The 25,128-nt window shown below is 41.4% G+C and overlaps 1 protein-coding gene across 1 annotated transcript in view; it reads left to right on the top strand.

Annotated features, from left to right (window-relative positions):
* Nucleotides 1–25,128, top strand: part of FREM1 (FRAS1 related extracellular matrix 1) — a 168,313-nt gene that overhangs the window by 59,865 nt on the left and 83,320 nt on the right. The window contains exons 11-16 of the mRNA XM_067744415.1: nt 9,026–9,222; nt 9,942–10,032; nt 11,377–11,544; nt 15,070–15,278; nt 18,173–18,266; nt 21,391–21,643. Coding sequence (XP_067600516.1) covers nt 9,026–9,222; nt 9,942–10,032; nt 11,377–11,544; nt 15,070–15,278; nt 18,173–18,266; nt 21,391–21,643 — 1,012 coding nt within the window. The remainder of the gene's footprint in view (nt 1–9,025; nt 9,223–9,941; nt 10,033–11,376; nt 11,545–15,069; nt 15,279–18,172; nt 18,267–21,390; nt 21,644–25,128) is intronic.

The raw sequence follows: 25,128 nt of genomic DNA, 5'->3' as shown, positions 1-25,128 counted from the left end.
TGCAAGAGGGTTCCCTTTCCTCCACACCCTCTCCAGCATTTATTGTTTCTAGATTTTTTGATGATGGCCATTCTGACTGGTGTGAGGTGATACCTCATTGTAGTTTTGATTTGCATTTCTCTAACGATTAGTGATGTTGAGCATCCTTTCATATATTTGTTGGCAATCTGTATATCTTCTTTGGAGAAATGTCTATTTAAGTCTTCTGCCCATTTTTGGATTGGGTTGTTTGTTTTTTTTGATATTGAGCTGCATGAGCTGCTTATATATTTTGGAGATTAATCCTTTGTCAGTTGTTTCATTTGCAAATATTTTCTCCCATTCTGAGGATTGTCTTTTTGTCTGGTTATGGTTTCCTTTACTGTGCAAAAGCTTTTAAGTTTCATTAGGTCCCATTTGTTTATTTTTGTTTTTATTTGTTTTTATTTCCATTTCTCTAGGAGGTGGGTCAAAAAGAATCTTCCTGTGATTTATGTCATAGAGTGTTCTGCCTATGTTTTCCTCTAAGAGTTTTATAGTGTCTGGCCTTACATTTAGGTCTTTAATCCATTTTGAGTTTATTTTTGTGTATGGTGTTAGGAAGTGTTCTAATTTCATTCTTTTACTGTAGCTGTCCAGTTTTCCCAGCACTACGTATTGAAGAGGCTGCCTTTTATTGGCATATAGTTGCTTGTAATAATCTCTCATGATCCTTTGCATTTCTGCAGTATCAGATGTTACTTCTCCTTTTTCATTTCTAATTCTATTGATTTGCGTCTTCTCCCTTTTTTTCTTCTGACTCTGGCTAATGGTTTATCAATTTTGTTTATCTTCTCAAAGAACCAGCTTTTAGTTTTATTGATCTTTGCTATCGTTTCCTTCATTTCTTTTTCATTTATTTCTGATCTGATCTTTATGATTTCTTTCCTTCTGCTAACTTTGGGGTTTTTTTGTTCTTCTTTCTCGCATTGCTTCTGGTGTAAGGTTAGGTTGTTTATTTGAGATGTTTCTTGTTTCTTGAGGGAGTATTGTATTGCTAAAAACTTCCCTGTTAGAACTGCTTTTGCTCATCACATAGGTTTTGGGTCGTCATGTTTTCATTGTCATTAGTTTCTAGGTATTTTTTGATTTCCTCTTTGATTTCTGCAGTGATCTCTTGGTTATCTAGTAGCGTATTGTTTAGCCATGTTTAGCCTCCATGTGTTTGTATTTTTTACAGATTTTTTTCCTGTAATTGATATCTAGTCTCACAGAGTTGTGGTCGGAAAAGGTACTTGATATGATTTCAATTTTCTTAAATTTACCAAGGCTTGATTTGTGACCCAAGATATGGTCTATCCTGGAGAATGTTCCATGAGCACTTGAGAAGAAAGTGTAATCTGCTGTTTTTGGATGGAATGTCCTATAAAAATCAACTAGGTCCATCTTGTTTAACGTATCATTTAAAGCTTGTGTTTCCTTATTTAGTTTCATTTTGGATGATCTGTCCATTGGTGAAAGTGGGGTGTTAAAGTCCCCTACTATGATTTTGTTACTGTCGATTTCCCCTTTTATGGCTGTTAGCATTTGCCTTATGTATTGATGTGCTCCTTTGTTGGGTGCATAAATATTTACAATTGTTATATCTTCTTCTTGGATTGATCCTTTGATCATTATGGAGTGTCCTTCTTTACTTCTTGTAATAGTCTTTGTTTTAAGTCTATTTTGTCTGATACAAGAATTGCTACTCCAGCTTTCTTTTGATATCCATTTGCATGGAATATCTTTTTCCATCCCCTCACTTTCAGTCTGTATGTGTCCCTAGGTCTGAAGTGGGTCTCTTGTAGACAGCATATACACAGGCCTTCTTTTTGTATCCATTCAGCCAGTCTGTATCTTTTGGTTGGAGCATTTATTCCATTTACATTTAAGGTGGTTATCAATACATATGTTCCTATTACCATTTTCTTAATTGTTTTGGGTTTGTTATTGTAAGTCTTTTCCTTCTCTTGTGTTTCCTGCCTAGAGAAGTTTCTTTAGCATTTGTTGTAAAGCTGGTTTGGTGGTGCTGAATTCTCTTAGCTTTTGCTTGTCTGTAAAGGTTTTAATTTCTCCGAACCTGAATGAGATCCTTGCTGGGTAGAGTAATCTTGCTTGTAGCTTTTTCTCTTTCATCACTTTAAAAATGTCCTGCCACTCCCTTCTGGCTTGCAGAATTTCTGCTGAAAGATCAGCTGTTAACCTTATGGGGATTCCCTTGTATGTTATTTGTTGCTTTTCTCTTGCTGCTTCTATTATTTCTTCTTTGTATTTAATTTTTGATAGTTTGATTAATATGTCTCTTGACATGTTTCTCCTTGGATTTATCCTGTATGGGACTCTGCTTCCTGAACTTGATTGACTATTTCCTTCCCATATTAAGGAAGTTTTCAACTATAAACTCTTCAAATATTTTCTCATACACTCTCTTTTTCTCTTCTTCTTCTGGGACCCCTATCATTCGAATGTTGGTGCGTTTAATGTTGTCCCAGAGGTCTCTGAGCCTGTCCTCAATTCTTTTCATTCTTTTTTCTTTATTCTGCTCTGCAGTAGTTATTTCCACTATTTTATCTTCCAGGTCACTTATCCGTTCTTCTGCCTCAGTTATTCTGCTATTGATTCCTTCTAGAGAATTTTTAAGTTCATTTATTGTGTTTTTCATCACTGTTTGTTTGCTCATTAGTTCTTCTAGGTCCTTGTTAAAAGTTTCTTGTATTTTCTCCATTCTATTTCCAAGATTTTGGATCATCTTTACTATCATTATTCTGAATTCTTTTTCAGGTAGACTGCCTATTTCCTCTTCATTTGTTTGGTCTGGTGGGTTTTTACCTTGCTCCTTCATCTGCTGTGTGTTTCTCTGTCTTCTCATTTTGCTTAACTTACTGTGTTTGGGGTCTCCTTTTTGCAGGCTGCAGGTTCGTAGTTCCCGTTGTTTTTGGTGTCTGCCCCCAGTGACTAAGGTTGGTTCAGTGGGTTGTGTAAGCTTCCTGGTGGAGGGGACTGGTGCCTATGTTCTGGTGGATGAGGCTGGATCTTGTCTTTCTGGTGGGCAGGACTGTGTCTGGTGGTGTGTTTTGGGGTGTCTGTGACCTTATTATGATTTTAGGCAGCCTCTCTGCTAATGGGTGGGGTTGTGTTCCTGTCTTGCTAGTTGTTTGGCATAGGGTGTCCAGCACTGTAGGTTGCTGGTCATTGAGTGGAGCTGGGTCTTAGCGTTGAGATGGAGATATCTGGGAGAGCTTTCGCTGTTTGATATTATGTGGGGCCTGGAGGTCTCTGGTGGACCAGTGTCCTGAACTTGGCTCTCACACCTCAGATGCTAAGGGTGGCAGCCTGCCAGAGTACCCAGATCCTGTCAGCCACATGGCCAGGTACGTGGGGAGGTTCTTGCCTTTTGGGAAGTCTGAAGTCTTCTCCCAGTGTTCAGTAGCTGTTCTGTAGGAGTTGTTCCACATGTGGATGTAGTTTGATGTATTTGTCGGGAGGAAGGTGATCTGCATGTCTTACTCCTCCACCATCTTGAAGGTGCCCCCTCTGGCTGGTGGGCGGCTGCAGCCAGCCGTCTCCAGGTGGCGGTGAAGTCGGGCGGCTGTTCTCGCTGACTCCGGCAGACCTCTGCATTCAGTTTAAACTCAACATGTTCACAAGACATTTAGCATATTTCCCTGAAAATTTTCATGAAACCACTGTAACTAGAATCTTTGAAGTCATCCCTACCCCCTTTCTCTCACGTATCTGCATAACCAGTTGGTCAGCTTATCTTAATAAATCTACTTGAGAAATTTCTCTCATCTGTCTCTACTTCCCCACCCCACCGTCATTGCTTTAGTCTCAGCCTTCATCCTTTTTGGACTAGATTATCCTCCACATCTGTCATATGGTCTCTTAAGAATAGACGAGATTAGCCACATCCTTTTTTTTTTTTTTTTTTGCTGTACACGGGCCTTTCACTGTTGTGGCCACTCCCGTTGCGGAGCACAGGCTCCGGACGCAGGCTCAGCGGCCATGGCTCACGGGCCTAGCCGCTCTGTGGCATGTGGGATCTTCCCAGACCAGGGCACGGACCCGTGTCCCCTGCATCGGCAGGCGGACTCCCAACCACTGCGCCACCAGGGAAGCCCAGCCACATCCTTTTAATTGAGGACAATTAAAACTCATTGTTGCAGTAGCAGTATGTTTAGTAGAGTACATCTAGTGTCCATTTTTTCCCAGCTCTCCCTCTTCTGATGTGTGGCAGCTTTAGCTCATTCAGACTGTGGACTGGCACTCCCTATAGAATCACCTGCTCCAGGAATCATCCTCTGATGCTCCTATTCCATACCTGTTTCCCCAGGCTTGACCATCTGGTCCTTTTATATAATCTGATATGAAATTACTATAATGTGAGGCCATTATTTTATTGGATCAACTGTGAGCTCATTTATGACAGGGATCCTAATTTGTTCATCTCTCTGTCTTCAGATCTTGGTATCTGACTCAGAGTAGAACCTCCAGAAATGTGTGTTGGTTCCAGAATAAACTCTGGTTCTTTCAACTTTTACTGAAATGAGGGGGAAATAAGAAGACCCAGACATGTGGCAGGGACTGGGGAAGGAGTAAGACGCAGAAGTAATAAGTGTAAAGCTTTAGTTTTCAGAGTTTTCAGGAATTAGTTGTGTGCATAACAAAAAAACAAATATTTTGTATGTGTGTGCGCTGTTAAGAATTACCGTGTTGTAAAACCCTGATATCATCACTGAAGCTCCAGTTTTTAAGGGACTCAAATGATCAGCTGCTCTGTTTGATGACTGCATCTTCAGTGTGGATGAGTATCCAGTCATGTCTTACAAATATAAATGTATTTAAAATATTCAACAAAATCTGTAACTTTCAGCTGTTCAACTCCAAGTACAGATGAAATGGTTACTTGATGGGAGCTTTTGTGATCAGAAGGTTCCCCAGTCACTGAAGATTAAACTCAGGCCCAGGATTGTTTTGGCCATACTGTGAGAACACCTCCTTTCATAGGGGCAGAAATCAAAGATCTCAGGTGAGAATCTATTTAAAACAGGAAGGAAGTTACACAAGTGGAGATGCTTCTTACTTCTTCTCATCTTTTCCATCTAGATACTCCTACTGAGAGATCTACCTGCACATCAACAAGATATTAGCAAGAACCCCCCTCTCTTTCTACCTTGGTTGCCATGACTGTCATCAAATAAAGCCTCACCTACTCAATTTGCTTTTGAAAAATATTTTATTAGGTTATTACAGAATTGTTTGTATCACTACCCAAGTGCTTATCAACAGAAGACTGGTTTAAAAAACTATATCTGTACGATGAAATACTATCAAACAAACCAACCAAAAATACCAGTAAATCCATGGAAAATATTCTGTATCTTAACTGTGGTGGTGCCTTGACAGGTATATAAGATTGTCAAAACTCATCAAATTATATACTTAAACTGAATGTAGTTCATTGTATGTAAAGTAGTCCTGACCAGAAAAAGGAAAAAAAAGAAAAATGTTTTCTTCTTTATTCCTCTCAGTAGCGGGCTTTATAGAATTTACACCTTAGATTTTAACCCGGGGGAGAGTAACGTTAGCAGTAAAATGGAGAGCGAAACCTAAGGATAGAAGAGAAATGGAGAAAGAGGACTAAGAAACAGGAAGAAAGGAGCAGATGCCACAAAGTCCTGGGGGCAAAGTGGGAGGAAGGAGTGCAGCATGACCAGAGGAGAGAACAGGCACCCAGAGTGGGCATTTATCAGAAGTCAGACCGGAAAGGGGAGTGGGCAAAACTAGCATTGGAAATAACTCCTGGGGGTGAGAAATAGCACTGGATCATCTCAAAGGAAGATGCAAAAGAAGGAATCAGGCAGAAAGCAAAGCTCAGTGCAGAGAAGGGATCAAGAACCCAGGTCTACAAGGAAGGCAGATAGTAGCCAGTGGAGTATCATATTGTGAGCTGGATTCTGAGGGTCAAGTTTAGTGGTTGTCATTTTATATACTGAGTTATTACTTTATGTTCCAGTTCCCTGCAGATCTGTCTGTGGGTGCTTGTGGCCGTAAGTAGACTGGATGCATGTAGGGGAAGGCAACAAGCAAGAGCCCAGTGCCTAGTATGGGCCCTAGTTTTCCACTTTGTGGGAATGGGTATTTAATTAGGTCTTTTTTACAACCAAATTTCAGTAAAAACGAGAAGACTTTATTTCTCTATGGAGTTTGTTAAAATAGGATCTTTCTCGCCCGCAGAACACAGACACAATAATTATTTGGACATGCATAAATACGTAAAGACACATCAACTTAAGCGATCAGAAAGCATGTTGAAAAATGTGCCCACCATGAATTACTACTGGGGTATAGAAAAGCATGCTTGTACATTCTTTTTGCACAAAGAACGCACTGGAGAATAAATTAGCATAGAAAATGGTCTCTTTGAAGGCACAATAACTATTGTTTCCTTATTAAGTCTAGTTTTTCAATTAAATGGAGCTTCACTGATCCACACCATGGCTGGGATGTCCCATAGAGAATTTCTGAACTTTAGAGATTAGCAAAAAACTGTAACTGGAAAAAAATCATGACACAGATTCCAGGAACTGGAGAAATAACTGTCATTGTGTTCCTTTGTTTTGATTACTGAGTTTAGTTTCTAATTATTGAAATGCTTCATAATGGAATAGTAAATATGCTGTATGCTTTTGTAAAAGTAATGAAGGATGGAGACGGAATTAATTTATTGAGCACCTACTACCAGGTACTCACTGTGCTATCAGCTATCTCATTTGATCCTGACAGCACTTCACTATAATAGTCATCCTTATTATTCCCAGTGTAAAGAGAGAAAAACTGAGCCCCAAAAGGGTTAAATTATTTGCCCCAGGCAGCAAAGTTTGTAGGTGGCTGAGCTGATGTTCCAGTCTTTTTCGTATCATAGCAAAAGCTTAACCATGTTTCAGTTTTTGCTTTGTATGTTAACTTAAAAAAGAAATTCTCTTCATTTTCAAATTGGTTATTGTGAAACCATTATCTTAGAAAAAATTGGCATTGCTGATCTGTACTTCAGTGACAATATTAAAATAAATCAAAACCAGAGTCAGAATACTTTCATGCATCAGGCTGTGCAACGACTCATGATGCCAAGCAAATGTACCATTTCAAGAGAGAGTAATTGCTTTCTCCCAGCCAATCATGGATTATTGTAAAAAAAAAATAAATGTGATGGTAAAAAACTGTTTGGCAAAATCTCCTTTCCCTCTTGCAAGATCCAAACCTATGAATGTTTGAGAAAATTCTTAACATCACAAACAGGGCATGTTGACTCATTCAGTGAGGAAACACCTATAAAGTGCCTCCTGCCTACAAAATACCGTGCCAGATGTGGTGGAGCTATAGAAATGAGCAAAATATTTGTTGAGCACATAATATATGCCAGACATTTTATCTTCATGGTGATATTTGATCTTCATAAAATTCTGTGAGGTTGTTGATATTATGCTTAATTTACAGATAGGAAAATTGACACTCAAAAAAGTTGAGTGACCTGTTCAAGATCAGTAACAGCTACCAAGTGGTTTACCCAGGACTTTAACTGTCTGTTCACTGCCAAATTCCATGTGGTTTGCACTATACTATGATCCTCCTCGTGGAACTTTCAGTCTAGGAGAGATTTACATGTAAACTACTAACTAATAATACAAGACAGTGAAATAATGATGTTTACCAAGGGATAACCAAAATTCAGGAAAAATTAATTCCAACTGAGAAATTGGAGAACGTTTCAAGAAAAACCTTCAAGGGTAAGAAAGACTCAGGTTGCTGGAGAGAGCAGGAGAAAACCATTCCAGACTGAAGGAACAACAGGATTCAGAGCATAGAGGCATGTTTGAGGACTAGGTCTGGGTCCACTGAGTGCAATCAGGATGCTGGATTAATGTTGAAAGGTCATAAAAGATAAAGTTGAAATAAAGAGTGTGTTTAAACTGTGAGGGGTCTTGAATACCATGCTAAGGAGTTTGAATAATTCTATCCCTCCTGGGGGGTTAAGATTTTCTTTTTAACTTTCTTTTTTAAAAAATTTTATTGAAGTATGGTTGACTTACAGTGTGTTAGTTTCAGAGGTACAGCACAGTGATTCAGTTATTCATATATATGTGTGTATATATATATATATTCTTTTTCAGATTCTTTTCCCTTAGAGGTTATTGCAAAATAGTGAGTGTAGTTCCCTGTGTGATACAGTAGGTCCTTGTTGGTTATCTATTTTATATATAGTAGTGTGTATGTGTTAATCCCAGCCTCCTAATTTATCCCTCCCCTGCCTTTCCCCTTTGGTAACCATAAATTTGTTTTCTATGTCTGTGGGTCTATTTCTGTTTTGTCGATAACTTCATTTGTATCTTTTTATAGCTTTTTGAGGAAGTGAATAACCTGATTTGACTTGTACGTTTTAAAAGATAACACCAGAGGTATGAAAAGTCAAAATGAGTTATTGGAGTTAGGGCTGATGGAAAGCCGTTGTGATGATGTAAGGAAACTATGAAAACTGGAGCAAAGTCAGAAACAGTGGGAATGACAGCTGTGGGACTAGGGTGTGGTTACTGTTTAGAAAATTTTGTAAGTACAAACTCCGGGACTTGGTGATGTGTTATATGTGGGTAGAGAAAGAGGAACCAAAAGTAATGTCGAGGTTTCCAGGATCCATGACTGAGTGGAAAGAGGAAGAGAAAGCCCAGGTTGCTGGTAAAGGGAGGTGTAGAAGTAAAACCAGGAACATATTTTGTGTATTATATGCCTATTCTATAGCACTCATGACTGCATTAACTATAATTGTGATAATCATATTCTTAAGTTAGAATGAAAAATGGGTGGAGAATGTTCCATTTTTCACATTCCTACTAACTCCCCAATCTTTTCACTGGAAGTGTTTTACAAAATGGCAGGTTTTGAAAATCATAACTGTGACTGGATGATAGTGGGGTGGCTTTCTTTGGTGTCTTTGTGGTATTTCAAATTAATGGTAAAGATAATTTCTTTCCAGGTGGTGACAATCCACATCACTCCAGTAGATGACCAGCTTCCAAAAGAGGTTCCTGGAGTTTCTCGACATTTGGTTGTTAAGGAAACGGAGGTGGCCTGTATCACTAAGAAGCATCTACATTTTGTAGATACAGAATCATATGACAGGGAGCTGCTCTACACAGTAACCACTCCTCCATTTTTCTCCTCTAGCCGCAGGTACCTCTACGAAGAGTCATCACCTGGGCTATTAGTTGAGGGTTGCGTTCTAGGATTGAGTTGAAAGTGTCAATGTGTACTACTGTGGTTCACTTGCTTTGTTGGTCACACATGAACTTATATTCAATTCAGCATTTATTCTAATCTCAAACTTGTCTCATACCTCCCTTCAAAAGCTATATTAATTGGTAAGTGGCCTGCAGCCTGTAGTGTCTTCAGCTTAGGGAGGCTTAAAACAGTCTTTAATCCCTTTTTCTAAAGAGAATACTTTTTTTCTCTTTAGTAAAATGTACTGAGTCTTCATCGTTTTATTTTTAGATATTGCAGCCCACAAAAGTGGTCATATTCTCTGATTCCAATCCAGAAAATGTCATGAATATACCTTAGGTTTGTATTATCTACCAAAGGATAGTGAGGAAACGTTTTTAGGATGAGTATCTAACTACATCTTATTGTAGTTAGATTCCCTTTCATCATGTCAGAGCAGAAATTCTGTACATACTTTCTGCAGTCATGATGAGAATGGCATTCATGATACTAGACTTAAGGCTAGAACCTCCCCCCGCCTTGATATAAAGAGAGAATATAAAGATGGAACATTTGATTTCTTCCTACAGTGAATACTTTTAGCTTCAGAAAATTTGGTTGTGGGCTACTATTTGATTTAATTTTTCTTACTGGGAAAGTTAGCTGATGTGTTCTCTTGTATTTTTGTTTAGACACTTGGATGCTGGGAAATTATTCATGGTAGACAGCATACCAAGGCTAACCAAAAACCCTGCAGCTCCAGGGTTGAAGTCATTCACTCAGGTATGATGCTATGCTCGTGTTGACAAACATGACGGAAGTGTCCTCTGAGAAGGTACGGTGCTCCTAACGTTGCACTTGAGAGTATTGGCCTTTGACATCTGTCACAAGCAACAAATACTTGATGTCTGTATTCTTTCTGCTTGCACATTTCCATTAAGCAAGTGACATGTAACATTTGAAAATGCTTGATCAAGCTGGATATGATTGTAAAATCTCGTTATAATTCAACACAGTCTTTTGCATCAATTTAGGTCCCTGGCTTAGGGCTCTGATTTAGGGACCTGGTGCATATGTTTTTACTCCATCAAAGTCAGTTCGTCCAATATCCTACCATCTTAGTTTCCTAGGGCTGCTATAGCCCAGTACCACAAACTAGGTGGCTTAAAAGAACAGAGATGTATTGTCTTACAGTTCTGAAACTAGAGGCTAGAAGGCTAGAAGTCTGAAACCAAGGTCTCAGGGGGGCCACCATCCTCCAAAACCCTGTTTGGTCGGGGGGCAGTGGGGTCTTACCTTACCTCTTTCCATTGTCTAGTGGTTTGCTGGCAATCTGACATTCCTTGACTGGTAGATCATCACTCCACTCTCTGCCTCTGTCACGCCATGGCTGTGTTCTCCCTGAGTCTCTCTCTTCTTATAAGGAACAAGTTATATTGGATTAAGGGCCCACCCTACTCCAGTATGGCCTTACCTTAACTAATTACATCTGCAACAACCTTGTTTCCAAGTAAGGTCACATGCTGAGGTACTGGGGGTTAGGACTTCAACGTGTCTTTTTTTGTGGGGGACATAAGTCAGCACATGCTATCTACTGCTTTCCAAAATCCTTCATTAGCCCTCTCCCTGCTCCTGTGGCCTCTGCTCTGCAGACCTGACTAGAGGCCCAGTAATGATGAGTGATTAGGCAGCAGCTACCCCTGAGCTGCTGAATCTCTCCGTAGTTAGAGGTTGTATTAAATGAGTATGTCAACCTATGTGCTAAGTACTATTATTTTTTTCATTTTGTAGGTAAGGAAACAGAGACCTCACAAGTTTAAGTACCTTGACTGATATCACACAGCTACTTTGTGGCACAGCTGGGTTAAAATGCAAGTCTCCTGTCTTTCACAGAGTTGCCTGGCTTCAAGCACTTGACGTAGTCACTTAATTTCTTTGTTCTTTTCCCTCCTGCTTTTAGAAAATGCGATTTGTAAGATAGAGCTTTTTATGATCTTCAAATTGATGATGGTGGCATTTACAATGTTCCCTATCAGTGAATGAGACGGGTATCTTAGACTTAGGTCTCTAAATGTCTCTCAAACTGGGAAATTGGCACCCACATGTCCGTCTTCATTTGCTTTGCAGCATGCTGTGAACTATATGAAAGTGGCCTACATGCCACCCATGCAAGATATAGGCCCCCACCCCCGACACGTCCAGTTTGCCTTTTCCGTCAGTAACCAGCACGGCGGCACTTTGTTCGGGATCTGCTTTAACATCACGATTCTTCCGGTGGACAATCAGGTCCCTGAGGTAGGCGTAATGCTTGATGTGAAGGATGAAAAGGCGGGGAAGACCTAAGGGAAGAAAGATTTTGAAAGCCTTACTCAAAATGCTAACTTCTCTTTAGGCTCTTTCAAAGAACTTTTTTATTTTCCAGCTACAGTGTAGGAAAAGAAAGCATGGGGAGGGGGAGTCCTTCACCTCCTATGGGACTTTCTATCTAAAAGATGAGATTTTCTAGTTGCTGAATTTGGCATTATTTTCAAAGCTTTATCAAAATCTCTTTCCTTTCTGCTGAGTTTCATGTGTTGATCAGGTGAAGGGGATTAAATTAGGAGTCTCTTAGCAACCAGATAGGCTTATTTGCTCTCTCCGCAGGCCAGCTATGCTGTTCTGTCATCTAAATAAGCTCTTTAATTTTCTAAAATGAATTAAGATGGACCCTTGCATCCTATGCTGTTCCACTCCCCAATGTTTGTGTAAGCTTTAAAGCACTTGGGTCTCTCATTATAAATCAAATTACAAAGGCGATGCTACCTTGTGCATCTTATCTGCGAGGCTGGGATTCATGGTGAGAATTTGTTCCCTACCTGCTCCCTCCCCATCAGAGCACTAGAGTTAATGAGGGTGGCTATTCCTAGGTTTGCTTTTTCCCTCAAAAGCGGAAAGTGTGATTACCCATTCATTAGGAACCAGAGGGGACTAGAACTCACATGTGTCTCATCCCTAAGGAAAGAGGCCACCTTCCCAGGCAGCCACCTGGAATATGGCCAGGAAAGCACGGATGCTCCTTTTCCTTTGCTCTCCTCACCATCTCTAAGCTGCCCAAAGTTGTGGAGCAGAGGTCTCACCCTGCAGGACCAAGGGGCTTACCCAAACCACACAACTGTTTTGATGAGTCTAGATAATATTTGAAAATAATGAGTTGCCAACGCTTAAACATCAGGAGGTTTTGTATCAGGTTTGGATTTCTGGCTTCTCTTGAAAATTTGGAAGCTCTGGCAACACTGAGTCCACTTCCCTACCCCCACCCCACAGCAGCTGAACAGGGCACATTCCCCAGTCACCCAAGTCCCCACCCAACTCAAGACACCCATTTACATCACTGGCTTGACCCCGCCAGCCTCTGAGCTTGCAATATTTGGTAGAAGATGGGCCCAAGAGCTCACAAAAAAGGAATGTAAACTATGTTCTTTGCCTCCTTCCCTGTCAGGGACCAGATCATGTTCCCTGTATAAAAAATAGTTTAGAATGTCTCTTAATTTTTTTATTTTTTTTTGCGGTACGCGGGCCTCTCACTGTTGTGGCCTGTCCCGTTGTGGAGCACAGGCTCCGGATGCGCAGGCTCAGCGGCCATGGCTCACGGGCCCAGCCGCTCCACGGCATGTGGGATCTTCCCGGACCGGGGCACGAACCCGTATCCCCTGCATCGGCAGGCAGACTCTCAACCACTGCGCCACCAGGGAAGCCCAGGAATGTCTCTTAATTTGATTAGATGTTATTCAGACCATCCTTTTCTATGTATGAGATACGTGCCCTGAAATAGCCCAGCATCTAAAGAAGCTAATGTGTGTTATAGAACAGTTTTTTATGCCAAGCTGTCCAGCCTCTTGCTAGAGAAAGATGATCTGTGGTAAAAACCAGAAAGGGTGAAGTGAATAGTTACCTCCATCATTTGAAGGTAAATGGAATAGTTACGAGGACTTGGGGCTCAGGAGGCTTAGTGGCTTTTGTCTTTTTTCTACAGTGGATAGGACAAATGAAATAGTACTGTAGAGAACTGAGAGTAGTAGAAATAAAATTAAATGAGTGGCTTCAGTGAACCTAGTCATGGGAGTGGTTCCCTGGTGTGAAAATCCACAGTTATCGCTGGGCTAAGTGATAACCGTTAGGGGATCTTGACACCATGCTGGCCTGAAGTTCCAGAAATCGAAGCACTGGGTTCAGGCAGGGACTAGAAAGTGAATAATTAATGGGGGGGCAAATTAGCTTTTAGTTTTTTAAAGTTGTCCTGAAATACATATATATTTAAAAATCGTCTAATGAGGCAAAGTATATTCCTTGAAACTTAGCATCTTGGGATATTAATCGATGCAACTCAGGACAAAATGAGGTTGGCGGACATGGACCATGTTTCAGTGGTAATAATCCTCTTTAAATAAGAACTCCATTTATTTCTTTCTCCTACAAACAGTGAAAATGTAGGTTTGGCAAAATCAGAGTAAGGCACTTAGGAAGGGTGCGGGTGAGTGGCTGTAGGGAGAAAAGGCTCTTACTTTATGTCGTCCTTTGCTGGCAGAAGTAGTTTATTACAGAATACAAGGCAGCTGTCCCAGGGAGCATGGTCTCATCATTTCCATGATCCAAGGAACTGCCCTTGGGGCGGCTGTGCCCTGGTGGGTGGGAGGATGGAGCAGGGCTCTGGGTGGAGGCTGTGATTTCTTGCTCACTTCCCTTTCCTCTGCTCATTTCTCGGGCCTCCGTCCTCTTTACCAGCTCTTGCCTTAGGGAGTGCTCTCCTTTCTAGGAGTGGCAGCTGCTCTGAAGAGAGTAGCTGCTTCCTCGGAGAACCCTGTGTCCTCACGTTAGCAGAGCGCTCACCCCAGATCGTGTGTGAGGAGCCTTCAGAGCCCATGACTTGGTAGCCCAACTGTATCTCCCTGTTTTTGCTTCTGTGTAGTAATACAAATTTGAGAAAATGATAGGTTAAACAAAGTTAGTAGATTTTCCTACTGTAGGGTCTCAGAGTGCTGAATACACTTACGAATCTTATAAACTTCCAAGGTGCAGATACCGTATGTGACTATTTTCTAGATGTGTTTGACCATGGAACACTTCTTGCCAACTCCCAATGTGATGATAAAACAGCCCAAGCCCTTCTAACTTGCTTTTTACTTTCAAGTAAATTTTTATTGAGCGGTGAGTTTTTCTGTTAGAGAAAATTATCTTTATGGCTTTAATATTTAAGTCTAATGCTTGAATAAATCTATTTCCTATGAAATCTTCAATTTCTAGTCTTTCATTTCCCTGTTCTACTTCCATATCTAAAACACTCACTACCCTGATGCTTAAAAGCTCCAGTCAATTTCCCAAGTCTTTAAGAATTTTTAGGGTGTAAAAAGAGATGGATTCTTTCTCTAGGAGAATTTGATGTAGGTTTTGTTCATTTTGTAGATTAAGGTACATATGTGCCGAGCAATGGTAGGTGTGGACACGATGAGGAATGTTATTATTTTCTCAGTTTAGCACCAGTGATGGTAAATCTGACTGCTGCTTCTACTCTACAGGGTCTGAGATCAGTGAAATGCAGGTGCTTTCAGGTTTCTAGATCTGCCTTGTTTCTTTGTCTCCATCAATGTTTAGAATTGGAAGCATTTAGTGAAAAATACTTTTCAGCCAGGATGTTCAGCTATGAACTTGTTCCCTTGAGCACATTCTTGAAAGTTTGATTGACATGTGAAAATGGTGCTGGAAGTTTTCTGTTGGTTTCATGAGCTCTGTCTTCAGGTACACCTCATGGAACAAGGCTTTAAATGTTTCCTTCCTTCTTTCTAGGTATTTACCAACCCTCTGAGAGTGGCTGAGGGGAGTCAGTGTGTCATCAGCACAGAGCATGTCCTGGTTTCTGACGTGGACACCAAACTGGACAACATCCACCTCTCCCTGCAGAGACAGCCTCAGCACGGAAGGGTGGAGCTGAATGGATTTCCTCTAAACACAGGGGCCATATTTTCTTGGGGAGACCTCCAGGCCTTAAAAGTTAGGTCAGAACATTTCCTGGCTTCTTTGTTTTACATGCTTTGGCTCCCATCTGAATCAGTTGTGAGGCAGTGTAAGAAGTTTGTCCAATTCTTTCAGGGGTAGCAACATGCCACCTAATACTTTTCCAGGGTCAGTTGAAAATTAGAAATGACAATCCTTTAGTTTCCCCCCAAGGCATTTTCTTTCCCTCTGGCTTGCTGTACTGGTAGGAATGACATTATGAATATTTGAGCAACAAAAACTCGATTACCATGAATATTAAATTTGCTGCAACTGCATGTATCACAACGGGTAACAATCAAACTAGATGAATAGAGTCTGAGATAATCTATAAGGCTAATCTACATAATTGAACTTGGTTTTAAGAAAAGCCAATTTCTTAACCCTGGCAACTCTGGGATAGAACTCTGTTGATCGAAGTCCTTAGTGTGAATTTTTAATCCATTTTACTGGGGAGGGGATTTGAGGGCAAATACGTAGGGTAGGTTGGGTAGGTAGGACATGGAATAGTACTTGGGTCTCTTCCAGTCAGGGGTGGAGTAATCCCTGTCTCATGGTCCTACGGTAGTTCCCCTCACCTTGAGGACTTTCATTTCTTCTACCTAATGCAGTTATGTAAGAAACTTTTTCTTTAAAATCTAGTAAAACATCTTCTTTGTAAAACAATGCAAGGTACTCAAAAGCAGTGGTCAGGTAGACAAGCACACTGGTTAATTTCTCACTTGTACAAGTTCAAGTTATAAATGGGAATTTTGTCCTTTTTGATAAAGTGTAGTAGAAGGTATTAGGCATCAAATGCTTAGTTCTACATTTAGAAATTGATGGGGAAGGAGAATTTGTGTACAGGAAGATCATTTTCATCCCACAGTTTAGTTACACTGCTTTATTTTACAGTCTCCAATATCTTAACCTCTTTTCACTACTCTTATCCTCATTAAAATTTCCTTTTTTCCCCAAGATCTCAGCTCTTTCCTACCTGTTAGAAAGAGAGCTCTGTTTAGGTAATTCTTACTAGGGAATGAACGATGGATAGAAAAAAAAAAGTACCAGTGTTTGCCAGCACGTATATTTCAAGCATTCTTCTAGAGACTTGCAATTATGGGTTTTTTTTCATTAAACTTCACAGCAATCAAACCTGACAAGGTAGATGGTTCTATTCTCATATTATAGTTGAAATAACGAAGACACGAAGAGGTTAAGGTCACTTAGCTAGTGTGTGCAGGACTCTGGTTTTGAAAGAAGTTCTGTTTGATTCCATAGCCGTGCATTTGGATGTGTACTCCTAGACCTATTTGGCCCTTTTAGAGGCATTAGCATGGTAAGTATATTTGAATTAGCACATTATCACATACCAATCTATTTTTGATGAAGATATCAGGGAGTATGACAAAATAAAGCATAGGAGGCAGTGTTGGGAGGGAAATTGGGAGTAAGTAGGAGGTGGGCTTTCTCCACCACTGGAATCGAAACCCTAGCCAGTGTATGGGTGAGTCTCGTCCTGAGTAAAACACCTTTTAGCCCTGGAATTCTTTCATATGTAAACGTTACATATGTTCAATGTACAATACAATTTTTAAAGCAACTTTTTTTTTTTTTTGCGGTACGCGGGCCTCTCACTGCTGTGGCCTCTCCCATTGCGGAGCACAGGCTCCGGACGCGCAGGCTCAGCGGCCATGGCTCACGGGCCCAGCCGCTCCGTGGCATGTGGGATCCTCCCGGATCGGGGCACGAACCCGTGTCCCCTGCATCGGCAGGCGGACTCTCAACCACTGCGCCACCAGGGAAGCCCTAAAGCAACTTTTAATTTCATTTCCTAGAACTTATTTCCATAACTGAGTGTCTTGAATGGATCACTGATAAGCTAAAAATTTGACTCAGTTCAACAGTTATTTAGAACTTACTGTGTATCACTACAGTGGATTGAAGAGTAAATGGAAAGTCTAGAATTAGACAATTCCTTTAAGAAACTTGACTGAGAATTAAAAGGAAATAGGGTCAAGGCAAGACCAAGAAAAAATATATATATACATTTTTTGTAAGTTTATTTATTTATTTTTGGCTGCGTTGGGTCTTCACTGCTGCGCGTGGGCTTTCTCTAGTTGCGGCGAGAGGTGGCTTCTCTTGTGGAGCACGGGCTCTAGGCGCACGGGCTTCAGTAGTTGTGGCACGTGGGCTTAGTAGTTGTGGCTTGCAGGCTCAATAGTTGTGGCACGTGGGCTTAGTTGCTCCATGGCACGTGGGATCTTCCCGGACCAGGGATTGAACCTGTGTCCCCTGCAATGGCAGGTGGATTCTTAACCACTGTGCCACCAGGGAAGCCCCGAAAAAATACTTTTAAGTCTAGAGAAATTCAAGAATCTTTATAGGTTCAGAGGAAAAGAGTTAGTAAATAGCAAGGGGGAAGTGGCAGGAGAGAGGCGATGAATAATGCATAGATAAAGTTTTAGGGCAGAGCTGAATCCATCCAGAGCACAGGCAGAAGGAATAACCTTAAAAGTGGGGGAGGAGGGAGAATTACCAAAATCCACGTAGCGTCCCACTTTTACCTGTCACTGCTCAGTCTCAGTGTCCCTTTGCCCCCAGCAGTGTTTTCGGTAAGTAGGCAGAGCTACACCCACTGGTTCCCGTTTTTACAGAGACAATTTGAAGAGCTGCTTTTTGATTTGGGGACAAGTTGTGAATGCATAAACACATTTTTCCAGGGTGGAGCAATTTTACATTTAAGGATGCTTGAGTACAGTAGTTACATACGTGACTTCATGATTATGCTGGGGGTTTGGTTATTTATTTATTTGTTGAACATATGGCCAAAACCATGGGAAAGTTCTTGTGACAGGAATCTCAGTGCACTCTGACAGTGGCCTTGAGAGGTTAGTGACAGCTATCATCCCCACAGGTATCAGCATGATGGATCTGAGATACTTCAGGATGACATACTACTGGAGGTCACAGATGGCATAAATGCAGCAGAATGTGTGCTATACATTGAGGTACGTAGTAAGTTTCCTCCATGGTTCATATAGAAACACACCTTCTAGTCTGGAAGCCTCTTGGGGTCTCTGATAGAAATTGAAGCACATGGACTTCAAAGCAAGAAGGTGTCTGCTTACATCTTTGATTGTGTCAGGACAGGCAATAGAGAGCAAAGTTATATTGGTGAAATGGGCATATGAGTTTCTTGTGCCAATCGATTTAAAGGTAGAACTACTCTGACCTCAAACCCAGAGACTTAATTTAAAATGCAGTCATTTCCATGTATAAATTATTTCTAATATTTTTGATCTGTCATGCCCAGAAATATTTATTTAGCAGTTGGACAGGTTAGGCTAGCATCGCTGGGCTTTTCCCTGTTGTGTGCAAGGAGCCGTATCTATATGTGCGATGTGACCCTTTGTGAATTCCTGTACTATATACCCCTGGCCTGTTTGAGATGATTATTTTCCCTCTTTTGAAAAATGAAGGAAAATCTGCACATAAAGGTTGAGTATATGCTCAAAGGCCTGATGGGAACCCCCGAGTTTCTCTGTTGGGTGACCATCCACGTCCACAAGCATAACTCATGGGATGTGCAGGTATTTATAGTTAGTGACAAAGGAGGGTCAGCAGAAGACTTATCACACTTCCTGAAGATCCACTAATTATTCTTACCTTACCAAATTCTATTTCTGTTTCAATTTTGTCAGTTCTTTGTAGTATGAAATTATTATTAATGGTCATAATAATGTGTTTGTAAGATATTTTACAGTTAATAATTAAGAATGATCACATCATTCTAGTGTTTTAAGAAGTACACAGAAAAGAAATTATCCCCGTCCTATAGCAAAGGTCTGAGAAGATTCAATGACTTGTCCAAAGCCATTAACTTGACCATGTAGACCTGGGCTGGCATCTCCACTCTGGTACTCAGGCCAGTGTTCTTTCCTCCTCACCACTGCCCAGATCTAAATTAACAGGTGATTGTAATTACCATGCTCGCTAACATTTCCTGAGCACTTATCCATGCCAGTCACAGTGCATAGCCACTTCTTTTCATTTTTTCCACTTAGTTCTAATGATGGTCTTGTATCTAGATGAAAAGCAGTACGTTATTTCAGCTTCAAAAAGGAGAGTTTTCTTTATTGGCAGACTTTTACATATAAAGAAAGCTTTTCTGAGTTAATTTTTTTTCCTGAAAAGCAAATTTATGGTGAAAACCCCAACTCTGTCTTCTGTCCATGGCCATCTTCTCATTAATGACCCTAAGCAGTGAATTTGGGGAAAAGAATTTGTGTATTATTACTTTTGAGACAAAAGGACATAGCCTTTGGAAACCAATCAGAGCTTCAGGAAAGTTTTAGACAATTATGTGTGATTTTTTTTCATTCAGGAGGAATGTTTTTAATTCTATTGCCTTTGGACTTTTTATACATTTGAAAGCTGAGGATATTTTGTGAACTGCTGCAAGGTGATGATCATGAATGTATTGGTGAGATTGATCAGATGGGGTCAAGAACAATGATAAAGAAGGTCTTCACTGAATCTACGCAGAGGACTTGAACAAAGATATTGTTTCCTAATAAGCCAATAGAAAATGGAATAGAGTATTGCATTCTTTTCTATCTTTAGTTAAATAAATAAACCTGGGTTTCCATCACCCCATCTCTCTACCTGTTAAAGGAAAGTGTCTTCATAATTTCATGTATATTTGTTGTCGAGTTGTTAGCCTGTTGAAACAGTAGGGTAACCAGGGCATATATACGTAGTTACATTCATTCATTCGTTTATTCCATAAATACTTAATAAGTGTCTGCTATATGCCATGTCCTATGCTAAATTCTTGGGCTGTGTTGATGAACAAGATAAATAAACTTCCTCTTCTTTTAGAGTTATGGGCAAGGGATGAAGGCAGGCTTTAAACAGATTATCACTGAAATAATCAGTTAAAATGTGGATGTGTTCTACAAGTGAACAGGGTACTAAAAGAGAGTAAACAGGGGAAGTTTCTAAGTGAGTCTGAGTTGTCAAGAAGTTTTCCTGGAGGAATCCATATGTAACCTGAAGGAGGAGGCAGCCAAGCAAAGAGCTATGGGAGAACATACCAGGCAAGGGACAGACAGAAGATGCAAAGACGGGGCAAAGGCCTGACATGTGTGGAACACAGTGTCTTGGGGGTAGAAATGGACAGGAGTGGCACAGGAACCCCATAGCATGAGAGGAAGCCGAAGACATACTAGGAGAAGCTCTGGGAAGCCATTGAAGGTTCCCACAGTTAGATGACTTGATGAAAGCCACGTCTGAAAAAGATCACATTGGCTAAAGCGTGGGGCAAGGAAATGTAGGGGTGACGTATTCACAGGCCAGACTTGATAAATAAATATGCAGCACACGCCGAGTTGTGGTCGTGAACTCAGAGGAGGACTGTCCTTCATTCCTGTTTAGAAGACATACTTTTTCACATTTCTACAAAATCTTTTAAAATTTGGACAGCCAGTGTGATCCCATGTTGCTTTTTTTCCCTTTCTGCTTGGAAATTTTATTTTCATGACAGTGAGAGAAAAATGTTTTATCAAGTTGAAAACTGGCATTGATTTAATGGTTATGGGGTTTCAGATTTAACTCAAAATGTTTGAAGTGCAGCTGCTGCTTATTATAAGTCCAAAGAAACTTCCTGGGTGGCAGGAAGTTGAGAGTAGAGGAAAGCCTTGTAATCATCAAGTAATTTGAAATATAAATAACTTTGATGTGGTAAATGTAAATGCTCAGACCACAAGGACTGGATTTCCCGTAGAATATGGGTAAATTTAGCAAAGGAGGATAGGGACTTGGGTGAAGGATGCTTTATATCACATTTAGATTTTGTCTGTCTTGAAACAAACGAGAGCTTTGAGCCCCAAACCATAACCATGCTCTCCCATCCCTACCTAAAATGTCTCTCATGTGGGTCATTTCTTGCAAGTTGGTTCATATGGGGAAAGTTAAAAGATACAGATGGCTTGGCCAAATGCCATGGCTATTGTTTCACGTGTCTGGAAGATTGAAAATGCCTGTCATTCCAGTTATGAGCTATGAGTTACCAGTTGGGCAATTTGTCATTGCTCTTTTTTCTTGAAAACATGCATTTTTTTTCCTGCTTAGGTGTTGCCTGTAAATGATGAGCCACCGGTCCTAAAGGCAGACCTCATTCCCATGATGTACTGCTCAGAGGGTGAAGAGGTGGTCATTACCTCTGAATACATTTTTGCTACTGATGTGGACAGTGATGATATGAAACTGATGTTCATGATTGTTCGAGAACCTCAGCATGGGACAGTGAGGAAAGCTGGGGTCACAGTGCGTCAGTTTTCTCAGGGAGATGTTACGGCAGGGGCTGTGACGTACAAACACACAGGTAAGTGACAGTACTGTGACTAGTCTGAGAGTGGGGATGCAGCAACATGACAGAGTCTTAGCCCACTCCTTGCTGTGGGCTCTGATAATCTAACAGTCTTAATGCTTCCTTCCATTAAAAGAGTGGGAGCCCATCTCCCATTTTCAAGTATGATCACCATATTCAGAAGTATTTCTTGATCTCAGTAATATAATGAATTTCACAGAGTTGAGAAAGATCAAGTGTTATTGCTGCTCTGCTCCTGATGCTTCCACATAGACCTTCAATTCACCCTGGCTTGTCCTCGTTCCTGTTTTGGTCAATATGAAGAAGATTATTTGACCATCTCAGCTTCTGGCTCCCTAAATCATAACAGAAATGCCTGAAGTAGGCTCCCTAAGATAATTATCTTATTAACTGTAAAAGTTTCCTGATTATCAGCTAGCTCCTAAGAAGAAACCGGTCTGACCTTTGATTTCTTGAAAAGCAAAGATCGTGTCTTAAACTTGTGTAACTTGTCCACAGCACATGACAGTGGTGGACATAGATGAGAGATACAGTAAATGCTAGTTTATTAGCACTGTAGTTACATTTCTGGCATTGCATTATATTGTTATCCGGATGGCATTTGTTCCTTATGTAAAATGTTCATGTAAAGAAGATGTGAATTCAACATCTGATGTCTGTGAGGCACAGTAGTAGGCACTGTGGCTTTTCAAAGGAGTATAACCCAAACCCTACTATGAAGGACTTTTGATTTAAAGAAGTAAGACAAACACATTCCCGCGTAAAGATGACAGCGTGACACATCTGCCCGTCGCCACATCACCACCCCTCCCACATCTGATTTCTGGGTTGGGGCCACTTCCTCAGTAATAATACATCTACTTCCTCTACCTAAGTTTTATCACAGTCCATTACAATTTCACGTTTACTCATCCATATGCCTCTCTAACCTGGAAATTCCATGGGGGAAGTGTGATTGGGTGTGGGAGGCCAGGTGAGTGATACAAGAAATAAGAGGTATCGGAATTCAAATCATTTTCTTATTTGAAGAGACAGAGAGAGAGAGAATACAAGCAGGGAGGTGGGAGGGAATTCAAGGAGGGGGATTGAGATAGCAAAGGATTCATTTGGACATGGGAGAAAACATTTTGAAATAATATTTTTATGGGTACTTTAAAAAACAGTGATTCATTGTGATACCAGTTCTTAATCACTCAACTAAACATCTTTTTTCTTTAAATGCTATCTCCTTATCTTCTTCTTTATGTTAAGTCTTAGGAAAGGTTTCATTGGCTCTTTCCTTGTCCTGAGGAGCTTAGCCCACTTGTTCGATGTCTCTCAATGTCTCTCAAGAGTTTACAGCTAGGTGCTTCTTTTTAATTTCCCCAGTAGTTCTCAGACTAGCAGAAAAGTGATCCAAAGACCAGTGATTGTTGATTTTTACATAATTTTAACATCTTTGGCAGGCTCACACAGCATAGATAAATTAGTGGTGAGATGAATCTGTCTTCTCTTCCTGCGCTTTGTTCCAGACGTTAAGCAACAGTTGTACATATGTATAACTCTCTTCTAGTGTGGTGGCCATAGAAGAGAGTGTTGACACATTTTTTTCATAAGACCTAGTGGGACACTGGGGCAAATTGTTTCAGATAGACTTTTTTGTTATGTTAATAAATTAACAGAGGGGCAGAGTCAAGATGGCATACTAGGAGGACGCTGAATACGCGTCTCCTCACAACTAGGGCACCTACTAGGCACCAGTGGGACCACAGACACCTAAGGGGATGGGAAGAACCCCCCAGTGACTGGGTAGGACGCGGGGTATGGGGGAAGTGAAGGAGGAGAAGAAGTGGAGGCGGGATGGGACTGGAGCCCCTGCTGAAGGGTGGCTGGGGGAGGGGAAGGGATCCCATGCCTGAAGGGGAAAATTGGGGGACCATTGGGAGGGCAGAGGATCAAAAGGGAGCGTGGCCAGGTTTCCCCTGCCCACTTGGGCCGCCAGGAACCTGCTGAGATCCGGGGCCTGATCCTCTGACCACCTGAGGCCCCTTCCAGCTGCGCAGGTCCTGAGGGAGTGGGAGGGAGGGAAGGGGGAGCAAAAGTGGGACCGGCAGCCCTGAGGGGCAGCTGGGGGAGGGGAGGAGTTCCTACACCCAGCGGGACCCACCCACAGTTAGGGGTCCAGCGGCAATGGGGGAGACCCTGGGGGAGATGGTGGGGGAGGGGAATGGAGGAATGGAAGGGAATGGAGCCAGTGCTTTCCCTGTCCACTTAGGCACCGGGGAGCCTACTGGGCTCTTGGGCCTAATCCTCTGCCCTCAGAGCCTCCCTCCTGCTGCTCCGAGCCCAAGCCCCGCCTCTACGCCCCCACCCAGGGCCCCACCTCTGCACTCGGAGACCCCCTCCAACGCGCTGGGTCTAAACTCCACCCACACACCCTGACCCAGGGCCTTACCTCCAAACTCCAGAACTCCACACTCCAGAGGCCCTCCTTTCCACGTGCTGCCTCTCCCCTTCCGAGCGGGTCCTAAGCAGAGGCCCTGCCCCATGCTTGAATGTCTCCCTGCCTAGGCCCTGCCCCTAGGGCCTTTTCTGGCTAAGTGGGTCCTGAGCCTAGGCCCCGCCCCACACTTAAACGTCACCCACCCACCTGCCTAGGTCCCACCCCACCCTAAACCACTCCCCTAAGTTCCACCCCCACCTAAACTCCACCCCCATAGCCAAGGCTTTTTTTCTCTTTTAGATTGGGGTTCTGTTTTACGATGTTGATTCATTGTTGTTGATTCTTTTATATTTTTATTTTTCCTAATAAACCTTTTATTATTCTAATTTTATTTTATGCTTTATATTTTGTTATTGTTCTCTCCTTTTGGCTTGTTCCCCCCCGCCACTTCTTTTCTTTTTTCTGTTGTGGTTTTATTTTACCTTGTTGCAGGTGTTTTGATTATAGTTTTATTTTTCCTAATATATTTTTTATCATTCCAATTTTATTTTGTTTTTTATTCTTTGATATTGTACTGCTCCTTTTTTTTTTTTTTTTTTTTTTTTTTTTACCGTGCCATGAAGCTTGTGAGATTTTGGTTCCCAGGCCGGAGGTTGGGCCCGAGCTCCTGTGGTGGGAGCTCCGAGTACAAATTGCTGGACTAACAGAGAACCTCACACCCCAGGGAATATCAATCTGAGTGAGGCCTCCTGGAGGACCTCATCTGAGCACCAAGATCAAGCTCTATCTGCCTGCCTGCAAACTCCACTGCTGGGCATCTCAGGCCAAACAACCAGTAAGACAGGAATAGAGCACCACCCATCAAAAAAAAAAAAAAAAAAAAGACAAAAAGGAGACTATATAATGATCAAGGGATCGATCCAATAAGAAGATATAACAATTGTAAATATTTATGAACCCAACATAGGAGCACCTCAGTACCTTAGGCAAATGCTAACAGCCATAGAAGGGGAAATTGACAGTAACACAATCATAGCAGGGGACTTTAACACCCCAC

Source organism: Pseudorca crassidens, chromosome 7 (genome assembly GCF_039906515.1).
Source record: "Pseudorca crassidens isolate mPseCra1 chromosome 7, mPseCra1.hap1, whole genome shotgun sequence".
Taxonomy (NCBI): domain Eukaryota; kingdom Metazoa; phylum Chordata; class Mammalia; order Artiodactyla; family Delphinidae; genus Pseudorca; species Pseudorca crassidens.
This window is presented reverse-complemented; position numbering and strand designations above follow the sequence as displayed.